The sequence below is a fragment of the Podarcis vaucheri genome (assembly GCF_965113315.1).
Source record: "Podarcis vaucheri genome assembly, chromosome: 6".
Taxonomy (NCBI): domain Eukaryota; kingdom Metazoa; phylum Chordata; class Lepidosauria; order Squamata; family Lacertidae; genus Podarcis; species Podarcis vaucheri.
The window spans coordinates 5,454,743-5,469,488 of NC_138764.1; the positions used below are offsets into that span (position 1 = coordinate 5,454,743).

At 45.4% G+C, this 14,746-nt stretch overlaps 1 protein-coding gene across 6 annotated transcripts in view; it reads right to left on the minus strand.

The window, feature by feature from the left end:
- The window catches only part of RGSL1 (regulator of G protein signaling like 1), a 40,745-nt gene that overhangs the window by 3,451 nt on the left and 22,548 nt on the right, over window positions 1-14,746 (minus strand). For all 6 annotated transcript variants that reach the window (XM_082227043.1, XM_082227045.1, XM_082227042.1 and 3 more), the window contains 11 exons: window positions 14,508-14,616; window positions 13,577-13,770; window positions 12,398-12,515; window positions 10,041-10,134; window positions 8,779-8,908; window positions 8,058-8,226; window positions 5,755-5,893; window positions 4,515-4,639; window positions 3,882-3,997; window positions 2,127-2,219; window positions 416-479 (listed from right to left, as the gene is read on the minus strand). In XM_082227043.1, the coding sequence (XP_082083169.1) occupies window positions 416-479; window positions 2,127-2,219; window positions 3,882-3,997; window positions 4,515-4,639; window positions 5,755-5,893; window positions 8,058-8,226; window positions 8,779-8,908; window positions 10,041-10,134; window positions 12,398-12,515; window positions 13,577-13,770; window positions 14,508-14,616 (1,351 nt within the window). The remainder of the gene's footprint in view (window positions 1-415; window positions 480-2,126; window positions 2,220-3,881; window positions 3,998-4,514; window positions 4,640-5,754; window positions 5,894-8,057; window positions 8,227-8,778; window positions 8,909-10,040; window positions 10,135-12,397; window positions 12,516-13,576; window positions 13,771-14,507; window positions 14,617-14,746) is intronic.

Consider the following 14,746-nt stretch of genomic DNA (forward strand, 5'->3'; position numbering starts at 1 on the left):
AACAACTCTCAGCACCCAAACTACAATTCCCAGGAATCTTTGGAGGAAGCCATAACTGTTAAAGTGGCATAAGAGTGCTTTAAAGGTATATAGTGGATGCAACCTGAAATAGCCAGTTCGTTGCCAATAATTTACTTTAGCTTGTGTGCCACAATCCTCTCTAATCATGGCGGTTAGGTCAAGCATATGTGACTGTTCTTGACACAAACAATTTAATATTGCAATCAACATAAAATCAGTTCATGCTTCTCATTTTTTCGTTTTGCTCTTGAGTGGGTATAATTCTGCACAAGTTAAGCACTTGGGTCCCATTCATTTCAGCAGGAGGATTAAACTTGGTATTCCAAATGTGACTTAAACATGTCTAATTTTGACTTGCTAGTGCCCTAAGATTTTAGTTTCCCTGGGTACCTACCGTCTCTGGGGCACACTTATGGTTGTTGAAGACTTTCTTAATGCTTCTAAACTTCCCACTGAAGCTGAGGGTAGAAAAAGAGACAGCATATTGTATCTGACGCAGTCGTACGAGGCAGCTGAACTGTTCTAAGACTGTTTTTTCATCCTTCCACCCCAACCAAGGAAGGAGCTATCTAGACAACCATCAGGCATTTTGTCTGTTTATAATTCTGCAATTCCTCGTTGAGCTATTTCATTGGGTGGTAGTGGTGACTCAATGGGTGGAATTAAGCTGTGACTGGATAGGGTCAGGGTCAGGCCCTCTGGCTGGATCTTTGCTCCTCCAGACTGGTGGTTTATTATGGGTGTATTCTGCAACATCTGCTTGACACAGTAACAGGGCACTATTGGCAGCTTTCTTCTGCTTGGGTTTGTTCCGCTTGCATAATGCTACCACATTATTGCTATTCTGAGAGGCTATAGCACAACAAAAGGAGGACAGAAATAAACTGGAGCATTTGTGGTGTAAAAAGTTCCAGGCAAAAAAGAAAGCAAGCATGGAATATGCGCTGATTGGCTCTGAAGCCGAATGACGGCCCCCAAACATCTGCAGTCCCAGATAGCCTTGAAAGTGGATGCACATGTGATCCTCCCAATACATACCCCGATTTGCGTGGGACATCCCAGAATTACAGAGGCTATCCTGGGTTCTGAATGCATCTTGGAATGTCCCATTTTTTGGTCCGGTGCTGTTGCACGAACCAGCTGGCTTGCACCAGTGAGCTGGGCCAAAAGATGCTCGTTCTTTGCTCTCGCGCTCTTGCACAAGTCATCTGGCTCCTGCATCTGATTTTGTGCGTGTGAAAGGGCAAGCCAATGCTGTCATGAGCACAAATCATCATTGTTGCACAATAAAATAATAATAATGTTCGGAGGGGCCCTAGTGTCTCAGCTCATATTCTGTTTCCTGACCAGCTGCAGTCCGGAAGCTGAGAGAATTTAGTAAGGGACCCCATCCCTGCCACTCTGTCCACCAGCCTTACTTCACCTTGGAGAAGAGTTAGACTTTGAGTACCAATCTTAGCTTGAGTGTCCAAAGTTCTTGGAAATGCAGGTTACAAAGATGGCTGGGTTTCTGTTGGGAATTCCAGTGTCTGGGTCGACTTGTCTTGGGTTCAGTTCCTGGGGCTAATTCTGTCAATGAGGCTGAGTCATGCCAGCATGTCCCTGGCACCGAATGATCTCTAACATGTAACCCAGCCAATTCTGGGTCAAACTGGAAGCGGCAGATAATGTATATCCTGAAGTGCTGAGATGATTCAACAACTTTTGTTTCATCCCCCAACACTTGCAGCATGGCTGCAGGATTGCTCATAAGGATAAATTATACACAAAGATTGCAATGCATGTATCTTGGGCAATTGATCTGGCCACGAGGGTCCTTAGCAGGAGAGTCCCCATGGCGGCAGCTCTGCGAGAACTCCCCTGCCACAGAAGTGGCACTAGTATCAGCCCAAATCACACCTGAAATCACGAGTTTTTGCCGAGTGCTTCTCTACCAGTGGCGGAAGTGGTCAGGCAGGCAGGGAAGTGGTGCCAGTGGCAGCAGGGCAGGGCAAGGTGGCGCTTCCCATTTTGCCTCAAGCAGCAAAACAGGAGACAGCACCCTGGTTCTTGGGCCCCTGTGGGAGATCAGACCAGCTCCCACCCCGCCTCCTGCAGTCACTTACACTTCTCGCCAGGCAATTCTTCTGCTTCTTCCTTCGGCTGTGGCAGGAGTAGCTCAATGCCTCTGAGTATAGTATACCTGATGACTGGATAATCTTTTTGAAATTGTAATAATAAAAAAGACAAAACATAATATTACACCAGAGGATTCCCAATCTCACCAATCACCTTTCAGAAGGTCCGGTTACCCCAGATAGGATAGATGCAAATCTCTGTGGTTGTTAAAAGCACAGAGAATACTTTAAAGAAAACTGTTCAGAAGCCAGAATTCCATTCCCTTCATGGAATAGACACTTAATAATTACTTGACATGTGCTCAAGGCATTTTTGGCTGGCTAACTTCTGAATAGTTTTCCTGTCAATGAATGCTTATGTGGCATCATCATGCATCTTAAGCCTCAAGACTTGAGCTATATGTAACTTCTCAGCGAGCCTGAAACTGCTCAACAAACTAATTGCACAAGATTGGCAGCTTGAAGACTCCTGGAGAAAAAAATGATTTTGATTTCAATAAAATAATAATAATAATAATAATAATAATAATAATAATAATAATAATAATACAAGTTACATTTGTTAGTGACTTTATCTTGCTCAAGGCAACCCTGGGCAAAGGGGGCTAGAAAGGTGAGATAAGATTCTGTGGAATATCATAGCACCCATTAGCTTGCTGTGGCCAGGATGGGAGGCTCAGAAGGTGGCTTTCCTTCTTTTTTCCTTTCCCTTCCTTCCCTTCCCTTTACTCTCCCTACTGACTCTGCCCCTCACACTGACCACATCAGCGCCAGGACCTGTTTAGTGGCCTGTCAGGGCAGGGGGTGGCTTAGGGGTCAAGGAGAAGCATGACCCTGACATGTCCCAGTTCAGCCCACACCATCCAAGGAACATCAGCCGTGGGTCGCCAACAGTGATAGAGCTTTCCACTCCCATGGGGGGGGGGAGAAACCTTTGCCACAGACCTCCCTCTCTGCTGACAGGGGTTGTGGGTCCTTCCACTGCCTTGTCTGCTGCCTCAGCCACTCTCCCACAAGGTTGTCATCCGATTTTCAAAGAACTTAGAATTTTTAACCATGGATTCTGACTTAGTCATAACTGGGCAACTGTGTATTGGAAGAGACTGTATATTGAAACTATGGAGCTAAGCAAATTCAACAAGAGAGTATTTCAGGTACTTTGAAATACTTCATAATAGTGTTGTGAGTTTTGGTTGTGTGCCTGGGTCCCCTCGGATTCCTGTATCCTCCAAGGATTGGTAATGGCCCCCTAAGTATGGGTTGTGAAGGTAACAAAGGAAGTGGTTCTGTGCCAGAGAGCAAATGGGTGGGCCCTCCTCCCTTAATCGACCAGTAGTTTTTGGGACGAGCGCAAAAAGAATAAACGCCATGGTGCATCTGCAGCAGCACAGCTGGATGCCTTCATCTGCCCCAGCTGCAACAAAACATGTCTCTCCCATATCAGTCTCTACAGCCACAGCAGACACTGTAACTCTCCAACTTCACCTCCAAAGGTTCACTCTTCCATTGTCTTGTGAGACGAGTCTCACACTGCTCAGAGTGGGGAGGCATGCAACAATATAATTAAATATGACATGATCTAAAATGTCAAGAGATGGTATTTATTCTGCATTATTGGAATAATATATGGGCACATGAAGACAAACATGCAAAAACACTCACACACACTTTTTGGTCAGATACATATGTCATAAGGTGTAACAGATGCAACAGAGTACATAGAATCGGCACACTCTTGCTTACCACCAGTGTAACAGCTGGGCCTCCTAGTTAGTTTTGTTGGAACCACTGGAGGAGAAGGTTCTGTTTTCTCTGACTTGGGTCTTTTGAAGCCCCTCATTACCTTCCAAGTGCAATATCTGCAAGGATAGCGTTGACATTGGCATACTGTATCTAACTGAGACAACCAAAGGCATTGTTACTGGCTGGGACAGTCACAAAAGATGGGACTGCACGACAAAAATAGTTGCCAAACCAGCTATAGCTTTATTGAGCCCCTGCTGATTTGGCCCCAGAGCCATTCTTCCAGCCCTGGTGTCGCTGCAGCTTGCAATGGCTGAATAATAGCTGTTTGTGTTTGCATGGCCACGCCATCGCAGATTAATTTATCACATAAAACATGCACTTGCAAAATGGCCATGATAAGCTTAGCAAATTATAATCACACCTATTGTTTTATCCCAATTAAATCCTCATCCTCCGATATCTGCTCCCTAATTTGGCTCCTCTTGAATTTGATTTTTTAAATGTTGTTGTTAAGTTGCAAAGGCAACCTTGGAGCAGATTCAATGAATCTGTTTATAATCTACACGCAATGGCTTCACCCATTACCATTATAACAATAATGCAGACATTTTGCCTTTCTAATCTACTTACTTCTTCCAGTAGAATAATAAAACTGGAAAGATACTCATAAAAGCAGAATGATAAAGAATCCTGTTCAGCACACCTTCAGCAATAAAATTTCGGATCTGAATGACCTGTGCATCTGTGAGGTTGACCTGGACACAGAAGAAAAGGCCATATCAGGAAGCAGATGACAACTACATCAACCTTCAATTAAAAACATTTCATAGCACAGCTGATGTCACTGGATCCTTTGGGACCCTACCTTTCAACTGAGGGCTGAATGCAAGAACCTGCATGTGAGGCTTTCTTTGGGGGAAACAGACGCACAATACTAGGGAGGTCATAGCTGACATTTTATCGTCAGTGTGAATCTGGTTTCACAGCTTCCCTCCCACATCTGCATACCAGCAATTTAAGCAGTGGCTCATCCCTCAGTCTTGCTCTGTATCGTGCCTCTGTCAAGACCAGCCTGGAGTCCAATGAAGCCTCCTTAGAAGAGGGCCCCATTTTCAAGCCTAGCTCTCATGAGATTCTAGGAAACTCAGTGGACACTGGCAACCCTCTTGAGACCATCTCCCAGGAAGATGCCTCACTTGAGGAAGCTACCCCTGCCCACTCAAAATGGTGCCACTGCCACAGAACATTGTCAACACTATCAGAGATCACCTCTGTTGCTATCACACTTGGTGATTAAGCAGTATGCATAGAAATAGCTAAAACAAACATATATTTAGCTGAGTGCATATACTGTTGGAAGTGCTGGGATACAGCTCAGCTTGCACTGAAGGCTGGTGTATCTCCATGAGAAAGGGGAGATGGGGAGAGGAGCCTCCAGGCTTTCTGGTCTGTCCTTCTGATCTTCCTTCAGGGTTAGACTATCGGTATACACTGTACTCTTAGCACTGGTGACTTCACTTCCTGTGTCCATTCCCTTTCTTCTTCTTATGTGTGTTCCTCATGACAATAGGCATGATTTGATGTCTACTCCTGAGATACAAGAGCAAGAATGGCTTACTCCATCTCCATCTTAGCCAGAGAGAACTAGGGATCTTTCCTATCAACATGTATTTCCAATAACAAATACTACCTTTCTTTCGCCTCAAAAACCCGGAGTCTCAGCATGATTGTATCCAGGGGAGTCTGTCTCCATTCAGCTTCTGCCAGCATTTTACTCCAAATGCTACCATTCACTATGGCGTTTAGCAGAAGTCCCAATGGCTTCATTTTGTGCCCAGCTGTCTTAGAAAACTTGGCTCCAGCCTCTTACCCTCAGTTTAGGTGGGATATCTGAATTCAAAAAGAGCTTGTTGATGGTGGACACTTTGCTCTTCAGAAAGGCAATATCTTTCTCAGTGTATAACCCAAGGGAGGTCAGGACGACCACGGAGTCAGAGAGGTAAAAAAACCTGCGGCAATAGAAGACAGACACAGAGCAGAAGATGGAGAGATGGGTGGGCAGTGGGAATGGGGGTATGTTGGACACAACACAAAACCTGAGGCAGGATCTCATCATCACAACTGGTGGCTGGAATCTGGACACTGGGCAGTACAGGCAATATCTGGGGTCACTGAGAAGGATCTTTATCAGGGTCATTCTCTTGCTGATAAGAGGAAAGCAGGCATATAAACTCAGGACTAATTCCAAGATGGTCCCTGCGCGTCATGTAGACCAATGAGAAACCAGTGCAATCGGAGCTCTTCCATTGTCACCATTAAGCACCTGATGGTACATGGCTGGTAGGAAGCATTCAGTAAACAAACAAACAAACAAACAAACCCAACAACATAAGCAATATTTCTTGATCAGGAGCTGGCTGAATAGCAGGAAGCAGAGAGAGTAAGAATAAATGGACGGTTATCCCAATGGAAGGATGCAGAAAGTGGAGTCCCACAAGGACTGGTGTTGGGACCTGTCCTTTTAACTTGGCAAGGCTGCCAAGTTTGCTGATGATATGAAATTGCTGAGTGTGCTTATATCTAAAAAGGATTGTGATGGGCTCCAAGCGGATCTCTTCAAACTGCATGAATAGGCAGTAAAATGGCAAATGCAATTTAATGCAAGCAAGTGTAAAGCGATGCACATTGGGACAAAAGAAAATTCCTAATTTCACATGTGTGCTCATGAGATCTGGACTGGCAATGAATGACTGACTTGGAAGGAAACCTTGGTGGCCATAGGGAAAATGTTGACCTTGTGTGTGGCAGCTGTTAAAACAGCAAATACCACACTAGGTATTGTTAGGAAAGGGATGGAAAATTAAACTGCTGATATCGTAATACAAATCTATGGTGTGACCACACCTGGAGTACTGTAGAATACCATTTCAGTTGCCTTCCCTCAAAAAACTATTACAGTGCTGTTGTTCCAGTTACAGATAGGTAGCCGTGTTGGTCTGCCATAGTCAAAATAAAAAAATTCCTTCCAGTAGCACCTTAAAGACCAACTAAGTTAGTTATTGGTATGGGCTTTCGTGTGCATGCACACTTCTTCAGTGCTGTTGTTGTTGTTTAGTCATTTAGTCGTGTCCGACTCTTCGTGACCCCCTGGACCAGAGCACGCCAGGCACTCCTGTCCTCCACCGCCTCCTGCAGTTTGGTCAGACTCATGTTTGTAGCTTCGAGATTACAGTGGTACCTCGGGTTAAGTACTTAATTCGTTCTGGAGTTCTGTTCTTAACCTGAAACTGTTCTTAACCTGAAGCACCACTTTAGCTAATGGGGCCTCCTGCCGCTGATGCGTTGCCGGAGCACGATTTCTGTTCTCATCCTGAAGCAAAGTTCTATTTCTGGGTTAGAGGAGTCTGTAACCTGAAGCGCCTGTAACCTGAAGTGTATGTAACCCAGGGTACCGCTGTATAGAGTTAGAAAAGAGCAACCAAAACATTTGGGACTTTTCAGTTAAGAGAAAAGGCAAGTAAGGGGAGGCAGAGATATCTGCATAAGATTATTTGTGGTATGAAGAATTGGGAGTATAGGAAAGTTTTTCTCCCTCTCATAATACCAGAATTCATCCAACGAAGTGGAGCCTTGGAATATTCAGGACAGACAAAAGAAAGGACTTCTTCACATACCACATAGGTGAATTTGCAAAATATAGCAATGGCCACCAAATTGAATGATTTAATTTTTTAAAAAGATTAAAAGTGGAGGATAGGCTATCATGGCTACTAGCAATGATTGGCTATGTTCTCCCTCCCCTGTCGGAGGCCCTGGGCCCGTGAATGCTGCGAGGGCTCTTGGGCGCAGGTCCCAGCTGGTGGGCTTTCCATGGGTAACTAGCTGGCCAGGTCAAGTATAGGCTGCCGAACCAGGTGCGCCTTTACCTGATCCAACAGGACTTGTTTTTATATTCTTAATATAATCCAAACTGGCATTTTCACCAGATGACCCTATATGGTGATACTTACAGCACAAGGTACCACCTTGCTATGTGAGGGCCAATTTAGATGTGATTATGACAAATGCTTCTGTTCAGAGATTTGCCCCGTTAAATGTCTGCTCTGTTCCCGCATGGAGTCCAATAGGTGTGCAAGGCATGGCAGGAGAAATAACAGAGGCTTGCTCACTCACTTCTCCATCTCCAGGTAAAAATAGAGATCGTTGACCAGGAAGTTGACTGAGATGAGGCGGCCAAAGATCTTGCGCCTCACTTGCGGCACTTCAGCGTCTTCTGACGTGGAGCCGTAACGCCCACTCATTCCACTGAAGCTCCCACGGGTCTGAGGCGAGGATTGAATAGCTATGAAAGAAAAGGGAGGCCCCAGTCACAGCACCTCCCATAACCACCTGCAGGCCACCAGGCATATTAAGAAACGCAACTCGTATGTTCCACATAAGTTAATCTGCTTTGATACTTGGGAGTTGGGCAGAGTTTCACTGGGCTTGCAGAAAAATATCACTCAGCCTTCACTTTATATACCTGATCTTAGTTCTCTGGGAAGTGGAGTTCCTGGTTTTTGGAGCAGCATATTCCTGATACTAGAGTTAGAAGCAAGGCATGAGAACAGGGCTGGGCTGGGTGGAGCCATGCAAACACTGCACATCTTTGCACAGGACTCTGTGAGCAAAGTGACAAGACTTGGGCCTTTTTAGTTTACAGGAAAGATGAGCAAGAGGAGACATGAGAGGGGTGTATACAATTCTGAAAGGTGTGGGGAAACTGCATCGGGAAACGCTTTTCCTCCTACTCTCATGACACTGAGCAAGCACAGGAAATAAAACCAAGGAAGTGACTCCCGTCACCTGCCCAAAGGCCAGTCATGTGGGAACAAGAGACTTTAAAAGCACGCACTTTCCTTCTCACTTTTCAGTTCCCGGTGGAGGAAATCTTCAAAGCGTTTGCGCTGCCCTACGTAACTCATTGCCTTTCGGAACTTGCAGACAGTCCTGATGAAAGTACCAAGAATATTCCAGTACCTTCTCTGTAGAAGAGAATAATATTATGTACAGCCCATGGTAGTCACAGTAGTCTCTCAGTCTCACAGTAGTAACAACAACAACAAGAAGAAGAAAAAGAACCTTAAAGACCAACAGATCGATTGCAGTCTGTTTCATCAGGTGCACAAAGCATTATCCAAGGGTAATGTTAATATCAGGACAGATAGAATGCAGTGCCATGGAAAGCTCTGAAAAGGGACTGAAGGGGACACATGTGGGCGAGGAGAGGGAGGGAAAGGAACTGTGGAGTGCAGAGTTCTGAAACTGGCAATGGGCATGTCCACAGTGCAGCAGTCCATGTGGATGTGCAGATGCAAGTCTCCCCGTTAGCGTGGGGTTGTTCAAATGACGTCTTCCCCATCCCAGTGTTTTCACAGACCTTTCCCCACTTTAAATGCACATCCCCCCAAAAAAAATCCTGGCCATTTTGGAGTTTCCAAGGATCAACATGCACACACTGCAGTTAAAGGGAGGAAGTGTCCAATAAAACACTGGGGGGTGCATCATGTCCCTACATTAATTGGGGAGGGGCGGAAGGCAGGTGCAAATCCACATTTTGCTCTTCTGTGGACTAGTCAAATGTTAGATTTGCACAGGGCAAGAGGTGCTTGTGTGCTCTCCAGGGATTGCTGTTTGGGGAAGGAGTGAACACCCACATGCAACCACAAGTCCCTTTGCACCTAAGATCTGGAGCTCCCCCCAGCCCCATTTTCTCCATGATTGGAGCACATCCAGTTTTAGACACATGCCTTTGATTCTGTTGACAGATCGAATCAAAAGCAACCTCCAGATTCAATGGTTCACCTCCAAATATGTCTCAGTTTCGTAGCCAGTAATTCCCGGCCCAGCAATGAGTGGGGTGAACATGGGGATGGATGAGATCAGGAAATTCCTTTTAGCAAATTGTGTCTTCTCCAACATGTAGTCAATGTTTCACTATCACAAACAATCAGCTTTCATTAGTTAACAGAATTCCCAGCGTATTGTGAGCTGGGCAAAAGGACACAAGCCTTTAGACTGCCAGCTCAGGAGCTCACAAGTGTTTCACATCAAACATGGTCTGAATCTATGGCAGGAGGAGACACATCCAAATCCTGCTCCACATTCACCACTCACCATCTTTTCTTTCATCAGGGAGCCCCTCCTTCCCCTCCCACCTGCAGTAATGGAAAGGTCACTTTCAGGATATAAGCCTTGATACATTTGGAACCTGCCAGGATGCAACAAAAAGGAGAGAGAGAGAGAGACACAGGTGAGGGAGTTGCTTTGCTCCCCTTATAAGCACAGTCCTCCGTATTCCGCTCATCTGTTTATCTCCATGGGATATTTAAAGTGCAGTCAAGCCAACAATTCATGTTTTGCTAGATAGGCACATGACAGAAGCCGAATTTCATAGAGTTTTCCTGTAAACTCTGTGAGAGACAGCCCCACTGTGCCCTGAGAGGGGGAGGGCAGAGCTATTATTTTCTCCTACCTGCCTGGACACACTCTTTCCATCTCTTTCTGCTCTGCCAGCAATGTGAGAACATCTGCCTGTCTGAGCTCCACTGCTCAGACTCCATTTTAAACTAGACTACAACATGTCTTTGTAACTGGATTACCATTTTAAGCCTGCCTGAACAAAGCTGCTGTATCTGTTACTCTTCAACAAGTATTCAGAGCGAGTAAATCTTATTTTTACCTTCTACAAGACTGTGTTGTTGTTATTTTAAGGGGGAGAAAAGAAAGAAAGGGGGGAAATGCCAGGAAAATCCAGTTTGCCTTGAAGCATCATGGATTACTTAAACTAAAAGACTAAAACTAGCCTATCTGATCTTCCCTTATGGGAAGGAATGGCACTCTGCTGAACATCTAACTTAAATCCATCTTTATTTTTTTTAATGTGGTAATTTATATAGATTATATTATATATCAAATATAATCTATATTATATAGATTATATTTGACTAAACTGCGGGAGGCAGTGGAAGACAGGAGTGCCTGGCATGCTCTGGTCCAGGGGCTCACGACTAAATGACTAAACAACAACAATAGATTATATAAACTGGACACGATTGTTTAGAAAGGCAATATGGATGTAAACAAGAAATAAATAATGAATTTGATAAACCAATGTACATGGTGATTCGCAGAGTTGGATATAGGGAAGGGATGGTCCCTGGCCAAAGAAGCTTCAGCTTTAGCCCTGTTGTAATTGTTGGTGCAAAATATCTATATAAGCAGGAGAATTCCTGGGTCCCAAGATCCAAGTTTGGGACAAGTACTCTTTGGAGGGAGAACTCCAGCAGGTATCTAAAGTCACAAAATATGCAGCCAAGTAAAGTGTGGAAATATAGGCTGCTAGACATTTAAAATATGCCCTTTCAAGTGAGTTCCAAAATGTCCCCTTAAAGAGTCTCTTTCCAAAGTTTCCCTTTTCCCACAGCATAGGAAAAGACCATACATTTGGTAACTTAAAACATGATTTACTTACAGTTCTCCAAAGGTCAGATTCATGTGCTTCAGAACAGTTACAAATGCAGAAAAACTTAGCTTGGTTTCCCAGCTGATGAAAGATTCTAAATTATTTGTATAGGAACTCAAGAGAGCCATGTGAGAGCCTTGCAGCTGAGCTGGAGCAACCAGCTCAAACCTCTTCACACGCTAAACTTCTCAAGCAGACTGGAGGAGAACAAAGGCTTGATTACCTAGTTCAGGGGTCTGCAACCTTTAAGACAAAAAGAGCCACTTGGACCCGTTTCCGAAGAAAAAAAAACTGGGAGCCGCAAAACTCGTCATTATAAAAATAACTTTTTTGTCACTTTTATTATTATTTCTTTGTTTGACCCCTCAGAATTACTCCTCCTCATAGAAATAAACGTTAAATTAACAAGTTACCTTTTTGTGTGTGTGTGTTCTTCACTCCCCTTCAAAACAGTGACCAGCGTACATGCCCCCTTTCAATGCAGTGACCAGCGTACATGCCCCTTACAATGTAGCGGGCGGGCGGGAAGGTGACATCAGGACGGTACGTGACTAACGCACGCACTGCCCCCATGCGACGTCACAGCCAGTACAGTGCCCGCCACAGTGGGGAGTGTCGGGGCGCACAATGCGCCTCCTCCCCTCGCTAGTATCCGCCCCGGAGCCGCGGCAAAGGTGTAAAAGAGCCACATGCGGCTCCGGAGCCGTGGGTTGCAGACCCCTGACCTAGTTCTTCCCAAGGTGAGGGGAAGTGGACATAGCTAAGCCAGGCAGGACAGTTTACTCTATGGTATTAACCTCTTAATGTGTCAACTGAACTTAAACATATTGGTTATATGAGGCTGGTTATTCCACAGTAATAACTACCACACTCCAGGCCATAAATGTGATGGAATCGTTCTGTTTTGATAATATTAGAACAGAACATTTCATTGCCAGCTGCTGCCTTGTCAGTTGTATCATTGCCCATTCCACTGTGCTGGTCATATTTGCACTTCCAGTTTACTCACCATTTCTCTTCCAAGGCCTTCATAACTAAAAATTGTGCTGTGACCAACATGGGAACAGTCACATTAGCTGCCCTTGGAATCTCTCTGATAATATCTGCATCACAATCCAACAGCTTTTCTGGGTGGGTAAAAAAAAAAAGGGGGGGGACAGGAAGACATACTTTCCAAAAGAGTCTTCTATTTATTTTTGCCTTTGAGCAATACTGAGTAAACTTGGGCCAATACATTAAGATCATTAAGAAGTGGTAATTGATACAAAGAGAATGGCCACCTGTCTGTGTTTTCCAGCCAAAATTACAGGAGAGCTTCACCACACATGTATGACAAAATGCTTTTTTTGAATGCTTGTTTGCTTTCTAAGCAGGGAATCTAATGCCCAAACTGAATTTTCACTCATGAAGACCTTCAGAGTGGCTTAATTTGAGGAGACAAAAATAATCCGAGTTGGGGAGGGTCCTTCTGATTCGTTGGTCATTTTTGGAGCTGTTAGCAGCCCAGCCCCAATTTATTAGTGTTCCTTGCTTTTTCATTATGTGATCCCAGCCAAGCAGGGACCACATCAGAAACACGATGATGTCACAGGGAGGTTTATCTTGACAAGTGACATCGGAATGCACAATGGACCAAGCATTTGAGCAACACAGCTGCACCTGGAGCTGCACGCCAGCGCTCATTCCGATGCGCATTCAAGGGCGCATCTGAGCTGACGCTCCTGCTTCAAATCCACTTCCCTTTGCTGCCACATATAGTGCAGCAATCAGGGAGCATCAACCTGGACATCTCTTTGATCAAGGCTGGGGAGTTCCACAAACAAGGGCAGAGCGTAGCTGCTCCTTAGGTAGACCCTGGGCTGGCCTGACCTGAAAGTATTAAGCAGATGAGATCCAAAGGCACCAAGGAACTACCTGGGAGAGGGGTGGTTGGCAGAGCCATGCGGGGACCTGGGACAGGAAAGCTGCCCTTGCTTCCTCCACCTGCAGCCTGAAGGGTGCTGGTGCACAGACCAGGAGTCTCCAAGGTGGGTAGGGCTGGTGCACAAGGCAGGTGGAAGCTCCTGTCATTGGCAGGTCAGGGGAAGCTCACACACCTTGCAATTCAAGGGAGTATCTATAGCCTGCGAGTTGATGTGTTGGGTCTTGTGGGCGAGAGCGAGGTGCAATTGGAGCCTGGCTTGCATACCGGGTGGGATACTGTGGAAGAAGAAAGTCCTGACGCAGTCATTGACCTGAAGGCGCTGGATCCTGGAATTCCCCTCGTTTTTGAGTTCTTCCACGGCCATCCAGAAAAGGAGTGGGGCTTCAGCGTTGTGCATCTTGAGAAACTGCCTGAAGTAATCCAAGTGGATGGGGTTATGCAGCACTTCTGAGAGCGCCCTAAAATGGGAAGGAGACATTAGGCGCTGCTGAGGCCATCAGCTCTTTCACCCAGATCACACAGGTCCCAGGTTGTGAATGATGATGGGAAATGGGGACAGAGAGACCCTTCCCTGTCCTCCGAGACACTGAATCCTAAGAACTGTCAGCATTGCATGAAGAACCTCAACCCCAAAGGGACCTGCAAAATTCTGTTTAAGAAAATCTCCACTTCAATTTAAAATAATGCTCCCAAGTCTCATGAAAGACAGTGTGATATAGTTCTCTTATCATTTATTGTATACCACTCTCTCCTGGTTTAAACAGCCTCGCAGGTTTCTGAAGTGTTGCAATCTTTGCAGTGTAGCCCTTTGCATGTTTTCACAGAAATAAGTGCTGTTGTGCTCAAGATGTCATTATTCCATCCTGGATAAGTGTCTAAAGAACCACAGCCTTAAACCTCTCAAATCTATTTGACAAGAGAGGATGTTATGGAAAATGTGCAGACCATTGGCCTATACTGCACTCTGCCTCAACTCTCTAAAAAATCTCTTGTCTGTTCTCAGTCTATGAAGAAACTGGAAGATGGTCTTGGTAGCCCAGAATGGGCAGTTAGTGGTGGCCAAACCAGACATGACATTGACAGCATGAATTTGCAGGCAATAACAGCGTCCCCATAATGAACCTCCTGTCTGACTTGGCCCTGAGTGTTGGAGCTAAGTGGCAGGTCGTATCTCTAAGGCACGATGATGGCCTACCTGGGCCTCAGAGGGGGCTTTCTTGCGGCAGGCCCCTTCCTCATGAAGGACAAGCTTGATCGGGTCCAGTGGAGATTCCTTCTCATAGATAGCGGACGACTGAACACGCCTGCAGGGGAAAAGAAGCGCTGCCTTCTTACAATTAGCCACGGGAGGCGGTCTTCTGCGAGCCAGCGGTGCTCCACTCAAGACCACCACCACAGTGACCTCATGAAGACCACCACAACAGCACCTTGCAA